This window comes from Solanum pennellii, chromosome 4 (assembly GCF_001406875.1).
Source record: "Solanum pennellii chromosome 4, SPENNV200".
Taxonomy (NCBI): Eukaryota; Viridiplantae; Streptophyta; class Magnoliopsida; order Solanales; family Solanaceae; genus Solanum; species Solanum pennellii.
In genome coordinates, this window is record NC_028640.1 from 75,676,127 (window position 1) to 75,698,188 (window position 22,062).

Below are 22,062 nucleotides of genomic sequence, written 5' to 3' on the forward strand. Positions count from 1 at the left end.
TGGGGCTGACACGTTTGTCTCTTTTGTATGTGATGGGCCTGACACATTAGTCCCTCTTGTTCGCGATGGGGCTAATACATCAGTCCCTCCTGTTCGCGATGGGGCTAATACATCAGTCCCTCCTGTTCGCGATGGGGCTAATACATCAGTCCCTCCTGTTCGCGATGGGGCTAATACATCAGTCCCTCCTGTTCGCGATGGGGCTAATACATCAGTCCCTCCTGTTCGCGATGGGGCTAATACATCAGTCCCTCCTGTTCGCGATGGGGCTAATACATCAGTCCCTCCTGTTCGCGATGGGGCTAATACATCAGTCCCTCCTGTTCGCGATGGGGCTAATACATCAGTCCCTCCTGTTCGCGATGGGGCTAATACATCAGTCCCTCCTGTTCGCGATGGGGCTAATACATCAGTCCCTCCTGTTCGCGATGGGGCTAATACATCAGTCCCTCCTGTTCGCGATGGGGCTAATACATCAGTCCCTCCTGTTCGCGATGGGGCTAATACATCAGTCCCTCCTGTTCGCGATGGGGCTAATACATCAGTCCCTCCTGTTCGCGATGGGGCTAATACATCAGTCCCTCCTGTTCGCGATGGGGCTAATACATCAGTCCCTCCTGTTCGCGATGGGGCTAATACATCAGTCCCTCCTGTTCGCGATGGGGCTAATACATCAGTCCCTCCTGTTCGCGATGGGGCTAATACATCAGTCCCTCCTGTTCGCGATGGGGCTAATACATCAGTCCCTCCTGTTCGCGATGGGGCTAATACATCAGTCCCTCCTGTTCGCGATGGGGCTAATACATCAGTCCCTCCTGTTCGCGATGGGGCTAATACATCAGTCCCTCCTGTTCGCGATGGGGCTAATACATCAGTCCCTCCTGTTCGCGATGGGGCTAATACATCAGTCCCTCCTGTTCGCGATGGGGCTAATACATCAGTCCCTCCTGTTCGCGATGGGGCTAATACATCAGTCCCTCCTGTTCGCGATGGGGCTAATACATCAGTCCCTCCTGTTCGCGATGGGGCTAATACATCAGTCCCTCCTGTTCGCGATGGGGCTAATACATCAGTCCCTCCTGTTCGCGATGGGGCTAATACATCAGTCCCTCCTGTTCGCGATGGGGCTAATACATCAGTCCCTCCTGTTCGCGATGGGGCTAATACATCAGTCCCTCCTGTTCGCGATGGGGCTAATACATCAGTCCCTCCTGTTCGCGATGGGGCTAATACATCAGTCCCTCCTGTTCGCGATGGGGCTAATACATCAGTCCCTCCTGTTCGCGATGGGGCTAATACATCAGTCCCTCCTGTTCGCGATGGGGCTAATACATCAGTCCCTCCTGTTCGCGATGGGGCTAATACATCAGTCCCTCCTGTTCGCGATGGGGCTAATACATCAGTCCCTCCTGTTCGCGATGGGGCTAATACATCAGTCCCTCCTGTTCGCGATGGGGCTAATACATCAGTCCCTCCTGTTCGCGATGGGGCTAATACATCAGTCCCTCCTGTTCGCGATGGGGCTAATACATCAGTCCCTCCTGTTCGCGATGGGGCTAATACATCAGTCCCTCCTGTTCGCGATGGGGCTAATACATCAGTCCCTCCTGTTCGCGATGGGGCTAATACATCAGTCCCTCCTGTTCGCGATGGGGCTAATACATCAGTCCCTCCTGTTCGCGATGGGGCTAATACATCAGTCCCTCCTGTTCGCGATGGGGCTAATACATCAGTCCCTCCTGTTCGCGATGGGGCTAATACATCAGTCCCTCCTGTTCGCGATGGGGCTAATACATCAGTCCCTCCTGTTCGCGATGGGGCTAATACATCAGTCCCTCCTGTTCGCGATGGGGCTAATACATCAGTCCCTCCTGTTCGCGATGGGGCTAATACATCAGTCCCTCCTGTTCGCGATGGGGCTAATACATCAGTCCCTCCTGTTCGCGATGGGGCTAATATATTAGTCCCTCCTGTACGCGATGGGGCTAACACATTAGTCCCTCTTGTTCGCGATGGGGCTGACACGTTTGTCTCTTTTGTATGTGATGGGCCTGACACATTAGTCCCTCTTGTTCGCGATGGGGCTAATACATCAGTCCCTCCTGTTCGCGATGGGGCTAATACATCAGTCCCTCCTGTTCGCGATGGGGCTAATATATTAGTCCCTCCTGTACGCGATGGGGCTAACACATTAGTCCCTCTTGTTCGCGATGGGGCTAATTCATCAGTCCCTTCTATTTGCGATGGGGCTAATATATTAGTCCCTCTTGTGCGCGATGGGGCTAATTCATCAGTCCCTTCTATTTGCGATGGGGCTAATATATTAGTCCCTCTTGTGCGCGATGGGGCTAATTCATCAGTCCCTTCTATTTGCGATGGGGCTAATATATTAGTCCCTCTTGTGCGCGATGGGGCTAATTCATCAGTCCCTTCTATTTGCGATGGGGCTAATATATTAGTCCCTCTTGTGCGCGATGGGGCTAATTCATCAGTCCCTTCTATTTGCGATGGGGCTAATATATTAGTCCCTCTTGTGCGCGATGGGGCTAATTCATCAGTCCCTTCTATTTGCGATGGGGCTAATATATTAGTCCCTCTTGTGCGCGATGGGGCTAATTCATCAGTCCCTTCTATTTGCGATGGGGCTAATATATTAGTCCCTCTTGTGCGCGATGGGGCTAATTCATCAGTCCCTTCTATTTGCGATGGGGCTAATATATTAGTCCCTCTTGTGCGCGATGGGGCTAATTCATCAGTCCCTTCTATTTGCGATGGGGCTAATATATTAGTCCCTCTTGTGCGCGATGGGGCTAATTCATCAGTCCCTTCTATTTGCGATGGGGCTAATATATTAGTCCCTCTTGTGCGCGATGGGGCTAATTCATCAGTCCCTTCTATTTGCGATGGGGCTAATATATTAGTCCCTCTTGTGCGCGATGGGGCTAATTCATCAGTCCCTTCTATTTGCGATGGGGCTAATATATTAGTCCCTCTTGTGCGCGATGGGGCTAATTCATCAGTCCCTTCTATTTGCGATGGGGCTAATATATTAGTCCCTCTTGTGCGCGATGGGGCTAATTCATCAGTCCCTTCTATTTGCGATGGGGCTAATATATTAGTCCCTCTTGTGCGCGATGGGGCTAATTCATCAGTCCCTTCTATTTGCGATGGGGCTAATATATTAGTCCCTCTTGTGCGCGATGGGGCTAATTCATCAGTCCCTTCTATTTGCGATGGGGCTAATATATTAGTCCCTCTTGTGCGCGATGGGGCTAATTCATCAGTCCCTTCTATTTGCGATGGGGCTAATATATTAGTCCCTCTTGTGCGCGATGGGGCTAATTCATCAGTCCCTTCTATTTGCGATGGGGCTAATATATTAGTCCCTCTTGTGCGCGATGGGGCTAATTCATCAGTCCCTTCTATTTGCGATGGGGCTAATATATTAGTCCCTCTTGTGCGCGATGGGGCTAATTCATCAGTCCCTTCTATTTGCGATGGGGCTAATATATTAGTCCCTCTTGTGCGCGATGGGGCTAATTCATCAGTCCCTTCTATTTGCGATGGGGCTAATATATTAGTCCCTCTTGTGCGCGATGGGGCTAATTCATCAGTCCCTTCTATTTGCGATGGGGCTAATATATTAGTCCCTCTTGTGCGCGATGGGGCTAATTCATCAGTCCCTTCTATTTGCGATGGGGCTAATATATTAGTCCCTCTTGTGCGCGATGGGGCTAATTCATCAGTCCCTTCTATTTGCGATGGGGCTAATATATTAGTCCCTCTTGTGCGCGATGGGGCTAATTCATCAGTCCCTTCTATTTGCGATGGGGCTAATATATTAGTCCCTCTTGTGCGCGATGGGGCTAATTCATCAGTCCCTTCTATTTGCGATGGGGCTAATATATTAGTCCCTCTTGTGCGCGATGGGGCTAATTCATCAGTCCCTTCTATTTGCGATGGGGCTAATATATTAGTCCCTCTTGTGCGCGATGGGGCTAATTCATCAGTCCCTTCTATTTGCGATGGGGCTAATATATTAGTCCCTCTTGTGCGCGATGGGGCTAATTCATCAGTCCCTTCTATTTGCGATGGGGCTAATATATTAGTCCCTCTTGTTCGCGATGGGGCTAATATATTAGTCCCTCCTGTACGCGATGGGGCTAACACATTAGTCCCTCTTGTTCGCGATGGGGCTAATTCATCAGTCCCTTCTATTTGCGATGGGGCTAATATATTAGTCCCTCTTGTGCGCGATGGGGCTAATTCATCAGTCCCTTCTGTTCGCGATGGGGCTAATATATTAGTCCCTCTTGTTCGCGATGGGGCTAATACATTAGTCCCTCTTGTTCGCGATGGGGCTAATACATTAGTCCCTCCTGTTCGCGATGGGGCTAATATATTAGTCCCTCCTGTACGCGATGGGGCTGACACATTAGTCCCTCTTGTTCGTGATGGGACTTACACATTAGTCCCTCCTGTTTGCGATGGGGCGAATAAAATGGATACATCAGGATATGATATCTCAACTATTATCAACTCATCATCTAGAATGGGAGATCGAATCTCACGTTGTACTGATGATGAGTTATCACTGCCTTTTACAGGACTTGATGAAAATGATGAGACATTTGATGTGAACTCATTCTTGTTGGATACTCCTTATGAGGAGAGTGACATGACTGATAAGAATAAGGATGTTCTTGATCCTGAAAAGCGTGATGGAGCAATTTATTGTACTCTAAACACCAAGGTTCCTCAAAATGACAACGTTTCGACATGGCCCTAGAGGAAATTATAGTATTTTGTTGATCCCTCGAGCTCCAATGCCAATTCAATATGACGATGGGGTCATATTGAATTGGAGGGCTTTGCAAAACACCATAATTGCCTTCGAAAATCCCATAGCTTCGATGCCTATTTAGTATGCAAGAGCAGTTGAGGAAGCTAGAGGATGTGAATAGGAATTTACCAAAGTAAAAAACTGAATTCCTAAAAATTCTACGATTTTTTAGTATGGAATTGTTGCTTATCTTTTAATATTTTATGTGATGTTACTTTTTCTTATAAAGATCTGAGTATGAAAATGTTTTAGTTTCTTTAGTTTCCTCAATAAATTTTATATAAGTGGTATCAATCCATTGTAATTATCTTTTTCTCTTCATGTTTGTGAGTTTATCATTATATAATTGTCTATTTTATGTCCATTTTTTATGTTCTTTATGAATCTTTTAGTCGTGCGGTGTCAAAAATTTAAATTATATAAGTTCCATAGTAATGGCATGGGAAATATACAAAAAAGAAATGAAATTTTGTCTAATTCGATCTTAAAATCTACCTAGTAAAGGGAGAATTGTTTAAATCATATAAAAAGATCTTTCAACCCCTAAATGAATGACGCGGGACTCAACAATACCTCAAATCAAATATAAGATAAAGTTAACCTAAAATTCTATTCCAAAATTATTATTTCTTACTCTATTATATCATTAGTATAGTTTCTTAATTAGGAGCATCCGGGGTTTGAGTCTTACCTTTGATGATATTGAACTGTATAAAAAATGCTTCCGAGTTTAAGACTCTGTATTTATTAAGTTTTAAATTGTCTTCTATTTCTTAGGTGTCACAAAATCGGAGTAATTAATTAAAAAAATTGAAATTCTACGGAGAAATATTAAGAATTTAAATTATGTTTTGAAATTGAAATTATATTCAAAATGTTATATATATATACTACTTTAACTTATTTCTAAAACCTTTTTAAAAAATGTTTGATTTGTACGTAATAATACATTTCTGAATTACATTATAGTACTAACTACATTTGTAACCTTAACTTTTTATATCCTGTGGCTACTTTAATATAATTTTAAAAGTGAACCTAAATAAGGACAAAAACCAAAAACTCTAAAGGGAAAACACTCGAACATATTTGGAAAAACTTTAAAACTTTGATGAAGGCCATTTTTAAAGGCTGAATACTCTATAACCATTTAAATTTATTAGTAAATTTTGTTTAGATAATCAAATTATTATTTATTTTAATTAAATATTTGAATTTAATAAAGTATTTCTATCATTCACTTTCAAATTTAGTTTTAAAACTCTTTTTTAATTGTATAATCCGAATTATCTATTACGTAAATAAATTAATTATCTATTTTGAAATGAGACCTCATTTAATTATATGAATTACACTCAACAAGTCGTATAACATTAAACCTGTTTCAATTAAGAAAACTACGTATAATTGAAGAAAATGACATATTTTAATAAATTAACTTATCAGCATGACAATGATATAATAAATTTCTTTATGTATTTGTTGATAATATATAAAAATGTTATCTTTATCCTATTTGGACTCAAAAAAGAAGAAATCTTCTTTATCGTAAAAAAATATGCAAGTCTGACTATGTATAGAAAACATAATAGTCAGCATATTAGCATATCGTAGTCATTTAAAATTTATTAAATATAAATTTATAAAGTTATTCAAATTATATTAAATTAATAAATGTATTAATTCAAATAAATATTATGGATTAATATAAAGGAAAATTGTATATAATAGCAAACTAATAATCTAAAATAAATGGAGTAGCTAGGGTTTGATTTAATTGTGCTCCATAGCAAACGTTAGCCAAAGTTTGCCAGGCGTCACTCTCCCAAAGATCTCGCTCGCCACTCTCCCATTCTCGCTCGCCACTCTCCCTCTGCTCGCCTCTCTCGCTTTATACACAGAAGTGTATAAATTCTGTTTCTGTTTTGTATAAAGCGAGAGAAAATTGTATACACATGCAAAAACATATATTTTCGTGTTATACACTTAATTATACAATTTACAAATATTTTACTTCAATTAAATTGTATACAAATGCAAATTTTATACAAATATTGCAGAGAAAAAGGCCAACGAATTATACAATTGCGAATTATACAATTGCAGTGAAATACAATTTTCTCTAGCTTTATACAACAAAGGTGTATATATTGTGTTTCTGTTTTTGTATAAAGCGAGAGAAAAACATATATCTTCTTGCTATACACTTATAATTATGCAATATACATACATTTTAATTCGATTCAATTGTATGCAAAGCAAATTTTATAAAAATATTGCAGCGAAATAGGCAGCGAATTATACAATTGTGCATTATACAATTGCAGCGAAATAGGATAGCGAATTATGTTAGGACCGGAAATAAGCAGGTGTAAATGCGGAAGCTAGCAAAGCAAACCTCGAAAGACCATGAGTAAGAAGACAACGAGAAATATACCAAAAGAACACAAAGATTTAACGTGGTTCGGTCAATCGACCTACGTCCACAAAGGAGATGAGCAATCCACTATAAATATGAGAGTACAAAATACAGAGGGAAACAACCTCAACCAATTCACTCGGAATACATGGGAGGTTCACACAAGCGATAACTTATCAAGCTTGTGACCCATAAATTCTCCCCCTAACCAAAACTCTCAAAGCCCTTAAGACTACATTGTGAATGCTGATTAAGTTAGAAGGAACATGCCTCTATTTATAGATAACTAAACCTTTTCCTACAAGAAAAGGATTAGTCAATCCAAAACCTTTTCCTAAAAGGAAAACTATTAATGGTAAGAAATTTAGGGCAAATAAAACCCAACAAATCTCCCCCTTGGCCTGAATTTCTGACAAAATAAATTTGTCCACCTTCTTTACTTAATCTTCAACAACTTGCTTCTCCTCTCCATAATCTCCTATGCAAAATTTATGTCTCAACACAGAGAACCTCTCTGAAACAATTTCTCCAACAAAATCTTCATTACTGTCAAAAAGGTTGTGGCTAGAACTACACCCGCCAAGATGAACACCTTTTTCTAACCTGGTTCAATCATTGATTATCGAACAACTAAACCTGACTCCATCATTGAATCTGGCTGTGATACCACTTGTTAGGACCGGAAATAAGCAGGTGTAAATGCGGAAGCTAGCAAAGCAAACCTCGAAAGACCACGAGTAAGAAGACAACGAGAAATATACCAAAAGACACAAAGATTTAACGTGGTTCGGTCAATCGACCTACGTCCACAAAGGAGATGAGCAATCCACTATAAATATGAGAGTACAAAATACAGAGAGAAACAACCTCAACCAATTCACTCGGAATACATGGGAGGTTCACACAAGTGATAACGTATCAAGCTTGTGACCCATAAATTCTCCCCCTAACCAAAACTCTCAAAGCCCTTAAGACTACATTGTGAATGCTGATTAAGTTAGAAGGAACATGCCTCTATTTATAGAGTCCTAAACCTTTTCCTACAAGAAAAGGATTAGTCAATCCAAAACCTTTTCCTACAAGGAAAACCTATTTATGGTAAGAAATTTAGGGCAAATAAAACCCAACAAATTATACAATTGCAGCGAAATAGGCCAGCGAATTATACAATTTAGACCAGCGAATTATACAATTGTATACGTATAGCGAATTATACAGTTTTATGTTTGCTATGGAGCGCAATTATGCAAACTTTGCTATAGCATACAAATATGAACTTTTTTTGCTATATGTGAAAGTTGCCCTTAATATAATTGATTTAATTATTTAAATTCATATAAATATAAATTTAATTAAAGCCCGCTCCATAAAGCCTATATGACATTTCACTTAAATCTGATTGGCTGAAGGGAGTCCTGTTTCAATCGCAACTCCTCTATTCTAAAGCTAGAAATATGGGTCTCATAATTCAAAAAAAGAGAACCAAGAATTCTAAACAAGAAGCTAGAGAAAGCTAGTGGATCAAAAGTCATAAATTTCTCTACAAGTTCAAGAATTCAAGAATTCACAAATTCAAGAATTCAAGAATTCAAGGATTCAAGAATTCAAGTGTTCAAGTTCAAGATTTGAAGAAGTCAAGATCATATTCAAGAACGATTAAGATCAAAACCACCGAATTCAAGATCAAGCTCCAAGCCTTGAATTCAACTAGAAAGTCAAGATCAAGATAAAGTTCAAATCAAGATCAATATCAAGTCCAAGATCAAGTTCAAGAATGATCAAGATCAAGACCTCGAATTCAAGATTAAGCTCCAAGCCCTTGAATTCAACTAGAAAGTCAAGATCAAGATAAAGTTCAAGATCAAGTCCAAGTAAAAGTTCAAGTTCAAGATCAAGTTCAAGTCAAGCCCTAATTTTTTTTCCATCTTAAATACTTTTATTTAAAATTTACCCTATGTATTCTAAATGCGAAGTCATTAATTAAGTACTGGTTTATAATCTATTTATTTTAATAATTTCTTTTCAAATGATAATATAGCTAATTTATTCAATCCCTCTTGAGACATTTGATCTTAAAGAAACTTTATACGTGAACTTTTAACATTATTCTTTAAGTAATATGTCTATTTGGAAAGCAATCAAGGTTAAGACAATATTTTTTAAAAGAGTAATCTCAATATTTTGCCACTAAATAAGAAATCAAAAAAATATTTTCACATGTTTCGATTGGTTCAAATCTATTTTGAAATGAAAAAGTAGTTTGATCTACATACATAAAGTATCCTAAGAGATTCTTCAAGGGATTTTGTGATTTCTTTATCCATATTTTCCTCAAATTATTCCTTACAAAATTCGGGTTTATATTCATCTTATATGTAATTTTCACTCATAGTAGTACATATAATTGTTTTCTTTAAAAAAAACATATATAAGTAATTATTTCTTTAAAATGAGGGCTAAAAAAATATGAAGCCCCAAGTGATGGCTTTAGTGGCCTAGAGGTGGAACCTACAAATATGCATTACCATTAAAATAATAAAGACTTGATGCTATTATTAGTATATATATTATAGATATAGATTCAGAATAATTACTCTACTAAGTGAATTTTTTTGAAAGAAATTATCAAAGCAGCAGCCAACCAGGAATATATCCGGCATGAAAATCGAAATTTTATGTTGATTGATGCATAAATACATCGTAAAAAATGGATGAATAGAAAAAAATAAAATTTAACCATTAAAACAATTCAACTAAAATTATATACAAATAAAAAAAAAACTAAGGAATTGAGTTATCATTAGCAGGGTGTATTTTGTTTTGTTCACCACAACAAAAAATACGTCTCATAAATGTTGATATGCATGGAAAGTCATAGCGTGCACAAACAAAGAGTAGCATCCACCAAAATAATCCTACAAAAGGTAAACTTAGTGAATATATTAAATCTTTATTAGTCACTTGATGAACCCTATTAATACGCATTATAAAAGTAATACACATGACGATTCCAACCAAGGTATAACAACAACCAAATAAATTGGCCATGAAAACACGATCATCATCATCATCAATATTACTTGGAACACAACATTCAACTATTACAACCTCCTCTTCCGCCATTAAATCGATTCGTAAACAAGCTAAATCGATTCGATATGATAGTAAACAAACAAACAAGTTTTTTTATAACAAGCTAAAGGAGTTGTAGTCCTATAAGGACTCAACTGATACATGGATCCTTTAATTTTTTAATTTGTGCTTATCTATAACACTATATAATACATCACTATTTTTAAAAGACTTAAAATGAATTATTAATTTAAAAGTAAATTTAAATAGTGAGGTAATATAGATGCTTCAAAACTCCAAATTTAATTCGAAGCCATTAGTCAACACTTTGAACAGCCAAAAAAGGATGACTCCATGAGCTTAGATCCAAATGAATTGAACTTCCGTTTTATTAAAAAATAATTTAGTATTCAATATTTATCGATCTGATAATATAAGATTCATTTATGCTGTTTCTATTAGAATCTTTTTTTAAAAAATTATCAACATTTTCATCAAAAAATTTATTTTATTATATTTATCTCTTGTCAATATTATTATTATTATTATTATTATTTTAAAAAAAGAAGAGTTAATAGGCTTTTGTTATATTTTTTTTAAAAAAATATCGTATAGTTGAAAATAAATGCCGACATCTCAGGATTGATTAGTCATCTTCCTCCATATTCTACTGCCCATTATGTATTTATTTGTTAATTTCACATAAAAAGTAGCCTAAAATCTAGCTCAATCTTTGGACGGAAAAAGTGTTGTTTGTCTTTTTTGTGAGTTGTACCCACCTTTTGTATTTTCTATTTAATATAAAATATAATATAATTGTGATTAATAATATAATAGAATAGAATACAAGATTTCTTGCATTATCTCCTTAATTAATTAACTTATTGACCAATTGTTCCTAAACCTCAACTGTTTGTTCCACTTAAAGAAATATTTTTACCCCACAAGCTTGAATACATTATGGTTGATGGTGGATGAAGCATGTTGAAAAGACCATTATTTCATCGAAACTAAATTAATTTAGTATAATTTAATTATTTCAGTAGAATTTCACAAATAAAATCAATTGGGAGAATAGACATAAAATTCTAGACGGATTCAACTGACATATGGTAAGTGAGGGTTGAGAAAAGAGCTATTAAACACTACTTACATCAATAACTAAGCCTTTCATACCTAAAATAATTTGAAATTTTTAGGATATTTATATATATATATATATATATATATATATATTTATTTTAAGCTGGTAAAATTTGAAAGATTTAATTATAACTTTTCTTGTAGCCTTATAAGAAAATGATATAACTCACATTTATTCTCAACTTTTAAAACCTAACGTGTTTATACTCATAAGTTTTAAAATAATTTGCTTCATTGTAAAAAAAAATACTTTTAGATCGTTATAAAAATAATTCCTACACGTATATGGCTACATTAATTGTTGTTGTTGTTGTGTACTTCTCATCTCCTAAAACCCATTTATCTTGGGTAATTTTAATATTATCTTGATTGAAAATCAAATTAAAAAATTTTGTAGCAAGAAGCTAGGGTTTCGATATATTTTTCTTTGTGCTTTTTTTGTTGTAAATTTAATAGGTAAGAGTAGTCCTATCAAAATCAATCCTAAATTTTTTTTTGATATATTTTTTTGTGCAATAAAATCATTTTGATTCGACATTATATTCCTCACTCTACTACATATACGAATTTAAATTGAAATTTCATTAAAAAAATGGATAAATACCAATAAAACAATTCAAGTGACAATATATATATGATATATATATATATTAAAAAAAACAAGGAATTGAGTTGGAGTGTATATGGTTTGTTGAGCGCAGCAAAAAAATCGTCTCATAAATGTTGATGGGCATGGGAAGTCATATCATACACAAACAAAGAGTAGCATCCAACAAAATAAAGCTCCAAATGGAATATATAAGAACTGCATCATTCACATGAACAGCGCCAACTCAACAATATTGGGCCTAAAACGAAACTTAAGAGAGGGGTACTAATTTTTTTTCATCTTATACATTTTTATTTAAAATTTACTCTAGTTATTCTAAATGCAAAGTCATTTAATTAAGTACTGGTTTATAATCTATTTGTTTTAATATTTCCTTCTGAAATGATAATATAGCTAATTCATTCAATCCCTCTTGAAACATATTAATCTTAAAGAAGATTCAATCAATTTTACTTTAGAAAAACTTCTATCAGAAGAGGCAATGAACTTTTTACATTATTCTATCAGCAATATGTGTATTTGGAAAAGAATCAAGTCTTTTTATTTGATTGAACATTTTCATAAGATCATTATTTTCTACTTGTATTATTTCTCTAAAACTTTTTAATTTTAAAAAATAACTCTAAACCATCAAGTTTAGAATGAATATTATGTGTTAAAGAAACTTCAAGGTTAAACAATATTTTTTTAAAAAAAATCTAATCATCTACTGATCTCAATATTTTACCACTAAATAAGAAATCACAAATATTTTCATATGCTTCAATTGGTTCAAATCTATTTTGAAGTGAAAAATTAGTTTGATCTACTCTAAATACATAAAGTAACTTTAACAGATTTTTCAAGGGACTTTGTTGTTTCTTTATCCATATTTTTCATCAAATTATTCCTTAGAAAATTCGGTAGAAATCATAACAGTCATAATACATATAATTATTTTCTTAAGAAAAAAAAATATATAAATAATTATTTCTTAAAAATAAGGGCTCAAATAATATGGAGCACCAAGCTATGACAGAAGCAACCCTACAAATACGCATTACCATTAAAACAACGAGTATTTTTATAACAAGCTAAAGGAGTTGTATAGGACTCCAATGATAGATGGATCCTTCTAACTTTAATTTATTTGTGCTTATTTATAACACTATATAATATATTACAACTTATCACTTTTTTCAAATGAATTATTAATTAAAAGTAAATGTAATATATATGGTAAATCATAATAACAAAAGTTACAAGAGCTCTATAAAAATCAGCAAATAATTAATAGTAAATGTAATGTGGTTAATCAAAATAAAAATAAAATTCAACTGAGGAAAACGAAGATTGGGAAACAAAAAAATTACAAATATGTATTGGAGTCGAACAAATTCAAAGAATAAGGAAAAACAAATTATTTTCGACCCGATAAACCATCACAAATCGAGTCATAATTTTTACAAGAGGAAGTACATAGAAAGTGAAGTTTCACAACATTTTGAATGTATATGAAATGTATAAGCAGTTGCAGTTATGTATATTGTCATTTTGAATGTATATGAAATGTATAAGCAGTTGCAGTTATGTATATACAATTGAAAATATGTATACAAACCTGAATATATATATGTTTGAATGAAGACAACATCATTTTTGACGGACACAACAATAAGTTATGATTATATAAATCGCTTAAATAAATAAACACAGTAGACTTTATGTATAATAAAGTTACCTGATGACAATAAATGAATCAAATTATAAAAGTTATACATGTGCAATCTACTTCACATATACACAAAATTATGTGATAAATACGCAATTTCAGGAGCGGCTCAAGTATTTTAGTGGTATAAAGCAAAAATTAAACGGGGTCTTAAACTTGAATAACTTTTATACAATTGATTTCTTCTAGTTTTCAATTGATAATATAACAATTCATATTTTAAATTATTTTTTATGAGATATAGTATTCCAAATATGTCAAATTTCTTCTAATAATTCCTTCACTTTTCATAAAAAATTTATTTTTTCTACAAATAGTATTCAATATTAATTAGAAAATAATAACTTATAACCTATTTTTATTAAAAATGAAGCCCCTTAAATATGAAAGCTTAAAACACATATCTTTATTTTAACACTATCGAGCATTCCTGCGCAACTCTTCCTATTTTAAAGGAGTAAAGAGTTATATATGGTTAAACATTAATAATCAAAATTTAATAGGCCGTCTAAAAAATGACTTTATCAATTTCTTCCCAAAAATTCAAATAGTGAGGTAATATGGATGCTTCAAAACTCCAAATTTAGTTTGAAGCCATTAGTCAACACTTTGAACAGCCAAAAAAGGATGACTCAATGAGCTTCGATCCAAATGAATTGGTATTTCATTTCATTAAAAAACAATTTAGTATTCAATATTCATCGATCTGATTATATAAGATTCATTTATACGAAGGAAATGTTTCTATTAGAATCTTTTTTATTTTTAATTATCAATATTTTTATAAAAACTTTTATTTAATTTTATTTATCTCTTATCAATATTATTTTTTCTTTAAAAAAAAAGAAGAAATAATAGACTTCTGTTAAATTTTATTTTTAAAAAAATATAGTATAGTAGTTGAAAATAAATGCCGACATCTCACGATTGATTAGTCATCTTCCTCCATATTCTACTGCCATTATGTATTTATATATTAATTTCACATAAAAAGTAGCCTAAAATCTAGCTCAATCTTTGGACGGAAAAAGTGTTATTTGTCTTTTTGTGTGAGTTGTACCCACCTTTTGTATTTTCTATTTAATATAATAATTATGATTAATATAATATAATATAATAAAAGATTTCTTGTAATATCTCTTTAATTAATTGACTTATTGACCAATTATTCCTAAACCTCAACTGTTTGTTCCACTTAAAGAAATATTTTGACCCCACAAGCTTGAATACATTATGGTTGATGGTGGATGAAGCATGTTGAAAAGTACATTATTTCATCAAAGTAAAATTAATTTAATCCAATTTAATTATTTTTAAAGATAACAACCATAACAACGTATTCAGTAAAATTTCACAAATGAAATCCAAAAGGACAGTCATAAAATTCGAGACAAATCCAGCTGACATATGGTAAGTGAGGTTGAGAAAAGAGCTATTAAACACTACATGAATAACTAAGCCCTTCATACATAAATTCTCTTAAAATTAATACGAATTATTATCCTTAAATAAATAAAAATAATTAAAGGGACTATTGATGTGTACTGAAGGAGAAGAACATCTTCATGCCCTACCAATAATTATATTCTACTTAGTACTAGTGATTAACAAAATATAAATATAATTAAAAGATATTATAACACAAAAGGATCCTACTAATATTTGTCGTTGAATATGTCATGCATGACATAATCACTTTATTTATAAAATAATATTATTTTACCCCATTACTAGGAAGCAATTAAGCAAGGATCCACATGGTGTTACATGTTGTAAATTATTAATATTATTTTGAGGAATATACATCAAGATGGGAAAAATATAATTAAATAAAGTTTTCTCCGATTTCATTTCCATCTAATTTATTAACTCATTTCATTAATAATATAGTATTTTTTTTTCCATAGCAAGGAAACCTAGTATGATGGCCTGAAAATTACAAGAATGATAATTGATCACGACTCAAAAGTACTAAATATATATATATGGTCATGATATAATATTATGCATTTTGAATCAAGTTTAATTAACTTTTACGAAAAAATTTCACATAGTAATATAAGTATGTGTATATGTATATTTTATAAGCAAACATTTTATTTTTAAATAACATGAATGTTCTCATATTTAACCAAATCATTTTTTCAATCAAAATATAACTACCAAACTAACATATATACTTTACTTTTTGGACGATAGAAACATCAATTTTTCAAAAATATGACCAACGATATCTACATATCATTTATAATAGTTAAGAGGTATATTTATCTTTTTTTTCCCCTATATTATTATAATGAAAAATCGTGATGTTTTAATAGTGATTTGATATTGGTGTCAAAACTTATAAATTCATCACGTAATATCATTTATATATATTTCACCTAACATAATTAACGTGTCAGTTTTTCACATAATGTATGCATAGTAGAAATCAATAAAAATATTTTGTAATATTTATTCATATTTAATTTTTCGTCAATTAAACTCGAAAGTATCAAATTAAAAGTGATATTTGAAAATTGTAGTACCAAATACCCCGACATTTACTTTTCTAGAATGACTCATAATGAAAATTGATTAATTAATTAATTAAATAATTATATAGTTTATGGTTGTAACTGTGCTGCAACAGAAACCATTAGCTAGTAGCTAAGGAATCTACTAGCTAATTAAAGTAATTAACTTTTACTAGGAGGATTAGATGTCATAAATCATAATTATTGGTAATTACTGTTTGACTACTATTTTTCAAATCTCAAGCAAAATTATATTCTCTCAGTACGGTATTGTTTGTCAGGGTTTCTATTTTTAGAGTTAAACTATAAAGACTTTGACTAACATTTGAAAATGAATTTTTTCATCATATTAATATGCAAAATATTGTAATTTAAAGTACTTTTCATATAGTTTTAGAATATCTAATTTTTTATCGAATTAATGTGATCTAATTTATCTTTAAAAATTAATCAAATTGACTTTCGATAAGCGCAACATGACAAACATTTTCAGACGGAGGAAGTAATAATTTATACATAATGGAGGGCTAAGAAATATTACTATCATAGCTTCTATAAATATCAAGTTAGAGTAAAATCTCTTTTTAATACTCCCTAAATTAATAATTTCTTTAAAGTAATATTTTTATCCGGTCCCGATTTGGATCCAATGAAAAAAAAATCATCAATTTCAATAAGATAATATATTTCCAGAATACCCCTATATAGATATATGGTCCCATTAATATTACTCCCTCCGTTTCAAAAAGAATGTCCTTATTTCCTTTTTAGTTTGTTTAGAAAAGAATGACCCCTTTTTTTTTTGCAACACTTTAATTTGAACTTTTCACGTGGCATATTTAAGACCACGAGATTAAAGGGCATTTTGGTACATTTGACATAACTTTAATTTAGAACCACAAGATTAAAAAGTCTTCTTTCTTTTCTTAAACTCCATTCCAAGTCAAACTAGGTCGAGTATAAGTTAATGATTCTTTAAAAGTACAAATATATCTAAGACAATTTAGTGAAATATATTGTATTCAATTTTTATTAAAATTTCAATCTTGTTTAAGTTCTTCTCTAACTTTCTTATTGCATCCAACAGCTCTGGTGTTGTCTTTTCGAACTGCACCATAAAATTATGAAGAGTTCTAGATGTGATAAGTGTTTCCTTACGCATAACTAGTTCCGAAGGTATAGTATAATCTTCAACTTCATCATCAACATTGCTTTTTCCGATAGTATTCACAATTTCTTCTAAACTCTAGACCTCTGAACATGTATCACTTTCACCTAGATAATCCAAAAGGTTATTGACATCAATCTTTTTTGGGGTAAACGAGACCATTAATCATGACTTCAAGTTCATGAATGATGTTTTCACAAGTGGGTTCATTCAAATTCTCTGAGATTGCATTCCCCAACAAATTTTACAGTGTCGAAAACAATTTGTTATTAACTCTTACTGAACATTTGTTGTCCAAGCAAGACTTGCAAAATTTATAGCATCTAAAACATTAATCTTTGTTGGATCAATTTGTCCACTTCACCGCCTTCAAATATCCTACGATAAGATTTGTTGTGATAATACTCTTGAAAGTTCTTATTATCCTAACATCATAAGGTTGAATTTTGGATGTCATTGATGGCAAGAAAAATAATTCAACATTTTGTAGTCATTCAATATTTCTATTATGGATCGGAGAATTATCTACCATAAGCAAAACTCGTCTACCATGCATTTTGTGGTCAAATCAACACATATATTTATCAAAAAACACACTTGTCATTCACGCTCTTTTGTTTATTTGCAATAAATATGATACATAAATTAGTAAGATATAATTATTTGAATTTTGATATAATTAAAAGTAACCTTTATTAAATCTAAAATTATTCTTTAAGTTAATAAATATTAATTTATCGAATAAATAATATTTCTATAAAATAATAAAATTTGATAATTCCACTTATATTAATTTATAAAAAATTTAATATTTTAAAAATCTGAGTATTACTATATTTTTGGATCGATTATTAATAAGTTTGAATATTGAATGATATAGTTTGTTCTTATATGGATTAAAAATTACTCTGATAATGACTTGACTGATTGTAGCCGATAAAAGTTACTGTAAAACTAAAAAATATTCTAATCAATCAAACATAAGTTAATCTTGATTGATGTTAAAGGTTTTACAAATATTACTATAAAGACTATTTGAAATAAAGAATTTTTTTTTCCTTAAATCTTGATTGATGTTAAAGGTTTTACAAATATTTCTATAAAGACTACTTGAAATAAAGAAAAGAATTTTCTTAAGAAAACAAACTTCTTAATTGAAAAAAAAAATTGAGAAAAAAATTTCGTCAGTGACATTTTAAGTTTATGATTTCCTCTCCACCGACTCAACACTCTCACCATTCACCGCTATCCTCAAACTCCAACTCCTTCCTGACTATATAGTGTTTTCTTAGATTATATATAAATATTAGATGACAATTTTTTTACTTAATTACTTATTTACTAAACACTAAAAAAATAAAAAATAAATCACTTGCTGTCAAAAAAGTATTTTCAAAAAAGAAACATTTTTCCATTTTATCACATTTTGATAAAACAAAATCAACCTTTCTATGGTTGATGACACACCTGAGCCATTTTTTGTACAGCATACAATTATATCACATTCAACATTTCGAGATTATATCATTTCTAATTATAGCACTATTCCATGTAATAAACTTTTTATTTTTGATTTAGACGATATTTTCAAATTTTGAGATTCAAATAAATTAATTTTTTATAATAATTTTTTTATATTTTTAATTATCGATTATAATAACTTATACTATATTTTATGTAATTTAAAAATTTTAAAGATTTCATATTCAAATTATCATAACTCAAATTATATAACTTTTCGAAAACGAAGAATATGACTTAAATTGAGACGAAGAGAGTAATATATTATAATAATCCCACCACCATTCTTCTCTATCTCTTTACCAATTTTCAACGCACCCCACAATATTTCCTTTCTTATAAGCTCTCCATTTCTGCACTTTTCTCTATCATCTTCTTCTTCAATTTTTTTTTTCAATTTTGATCTATAATTTAATTAATCAAATGAAGATCCAGTGTGATGTGTGTAACAATAATGAAGCCTCTGTTTTTTGTGTTGCTGATGAAGCTGCTCTTTGTGATTCTTGTGATCATCGTGTTCATCATGCTAATAAACTTGCTAGCAAACATCAACGTTTCTCTCTAATTCAACCTTCACCTAAACAAATACCTGTTTGCGATATTTGTCAGGTAAAGTACTCAGAGAGACGGATTCAGAATTTGAATTTTAAACTCTGAGTCATGAGTTTATTAATTTTCTTCTTTTTTGGTACTTAATTTTACAGGAAAGAAGGGCGTTTTTGTTTTGTCAACAAGACAGAGCAATTCTATGTAGAGAGTGTGATGTTTCGATACACAAAGCTAATGAACATACACAGAAACATAATAGATTTCTATTAACTGGTGTCAAAATCTCAGCGAATTCTTCGCTTTATACTTCATCAGAATCAGTATCAGCAACTTCATGTAGTGCGAATCAAGATTCTGTTACCAATCTCAATAAGTCTCAAATTTGCACAAAAAAGACTCTCCCTGTTTCTGGTTCTGTTCCTCAACAACAAGTGTCAGTAGCAGCTAATATTGGGGAAAATAGTTACACAAGTAGTATATCAGAGTACTTAGAGATGTTACCTGGATGGCATGTTGAAGAATTGCTGAATGCCTCTACAATTCCTACTAATGGTTTCTGTAAGGTTTGCATTTTTTTTTCTCATTTTCATTTAACTGATAAAGTCATTGTCATGTGATCAATAGATCATTGATTCGAACTATGAAAATAGTCTTTTGTAGTAATACAGAGTGAAACTATTGTACAATAGCTTAAGCTTAGTGCATCAGACTGCTTTTTTTGTGTCAGTAGATTATGAAATACTATTGTCTAATCTACTTTTTATATTGTAGATTGGTGATAATGATGTATTTCCGATTTGGGATAGTGAGATTGAGAGCAGTATGAATTCATTCTCACCAGAAAATATAGGCATTTGGGTACCTCCAGCTCCTACTCCTCAGAAGAATCAGAACCAAGTTTTCCCTCAGAACATTAACTTTGGTGGACAAATTGAATTCAAGAATATGAAGGAAGATACAAGTAACAAGTCAAGTAGAAAGTGGAGAGATGACAATTCTTTTGCTGTTCCACAAATCAGCCCATCATCATCTTCTATTTCCTTCAAAAGATCAAGAACTCTTTGGTAGTTGGATCCAATCATCTTCTTTTTTAAAAAAAATTCCCTAGTTTGATTTTTTTTTTTCTTTTTTTGTGGGTATTTTTTTATTTTTTTGCCTTCTCTTGATTTAGTTTGAGCAAAAAAAGAAAAAAGAAAAAAGAAAAAAAAAAGATCACCCCATCTCCTCTTTTGTGCTTAATTAATACAACTTGGTTTTGTTGTGTTCTTGGAATTATTGTTCTGGTGCAAGGCCTCTCTTTTGGTTTGTAAATATTCTTTTTAGGCATAATACATAGACACACATTTAAATTTAGCCTAAATTCTCAAGCAAACATTTTAATTTACAAAATGACTTTCTAGCACTTTTAAAATTGATGTGTTACGTCAGTGTTTGATGTTCATAAGATACAATAAGAAGGATGAATATTGGAATGTTTAGTTGCTAGTCGAAATCAAATTGAGGTGTTAAGTTATGTATTTTCAAAGTTAGAAAGCTTATTTGTCAGTTAAGTTAAGATTAAATTTAAGTGTGTTTTATGTATTATGACAATTACAATTATGTTTTACTGAATCCCATAAAACTTGGAGGTTTATGAATCAATATTAGACACAATCACATGTCATGTCGTATTGTAACAAGAATATGATCTTTTATGATTAGTTATAAGCTACAAAAATCTCAAATTCATGTGTTATATTTTATGGATCTCACTTGAAAAGACATTTATATTGGTCTATAAAACCTATCTCCACTATTTTATAGGACATTGATGAAATTCTATGTATGAATCAAAGAAGTGACAGTTAAGAAAGGCACTTAATTAAAGAACTTTTAGTTCTCCCTTTTGGTCTGGGAATAACACCAGCAAGAGTGTGACATTGCACTGCAAAGATGATTGTTATCAGATAAGAAGGCCAGACTGGCAAATTCTAATAGATATATTATTATATATAGCAGCCATGTAGGGACTTGATATCTTGAAATTCAGTAAAAGAAAAAGTTTAGTAATTATAAGTTAAAATTTGTAAGTCCAATACAACTACTTGCATGTTAACACCTTATATTTATTGTTGGCAAAGAGGTGATAGATATTCCGTAAAATTAATTAAGGTGTGCGGAAGTTGACTGATCGATTGCTGAATCAAGTAGTATCTAAATTCCAATCAAGAGTACTAAATTTTAACAAAATTTTACACATTAAGAGTGTGTTTGGTATGAAGGAAAACATTTTCTGGAAAATGTTTTTCAATTTTCCCATGTTTGGTTGGGACAAAAGTTTTGGAAAATGTTTTCCAAATCAACTCATTTTTCTCAAAATTAAGGAAAATGATTTCCCTTAAAAAATTAAGGAAAACATTTTCCATAGCTCTCCTCCAATTTCAAATTACATTTTTTTTTGGAAAAACATCAATATAAAAAAAAAATTCAATTTCAAAATTTTTATTTTTTCACATGATCCTTGACCA

The 22,062-nt window shown here is 32.2% G+C and overlaps 1 protein-coding gene across 1 annotated transcript; it reads left to right on the top strand.

Moving 5' to 3' along the window:
- The first annotated feature begins 19,295 nt into the window (after nucleotides 1-19,295).
- LOC107016194 (B-box zinc finger protein 21-like) lies at nucleotides 19,296-20,908 on the top strand. Its single transcript, XM_015216684.2, has 3 exons — nucleotides 19,296-19,615; nucleotides 19,711-20,118; nucleotides 20,327-20,908. The coding sequence occupies exons 1-3, from the start codon at nucleotides 19,430-19,432 to the stop codon at nucleotides 20,621-20,623; spliced, it is 891 nt and encodes a 296-aa protein (XP_015072170.1). The 5' UTR covers nucleotides 19,296-19,429; the 3' UTR covers nucleotides 20,624-20,908.
- Nucleotides 20,909-22,062: the final 1,154 nt, after the last annotated feature.

Excerpts from the sequence above, each read along its gene's own strand:
- LOC107016194 (XM_015216684.2), top strand. The coding sequence starts at position 19,430 with ATGAAGATCCAGTGTGATGTGTGTAACAATAATGAAGCCTCTGTTTTT. Across the intron at positions 19,616-19,710 it reads CTGTTTGCGATATTTGTCAG|GAAAGAAGGGCGTTTTTGTT; the intron begins GTAAAGTACTCA and ends TTAATTTTACAG. Across the intron at positions 20,119-20,326 it reads CTACTAATGGTTTCTGTAAG|ATTGGTGATAATGATGTATT; the intron begins GTTTGCATTTTT and ends TTTATATTGTAG.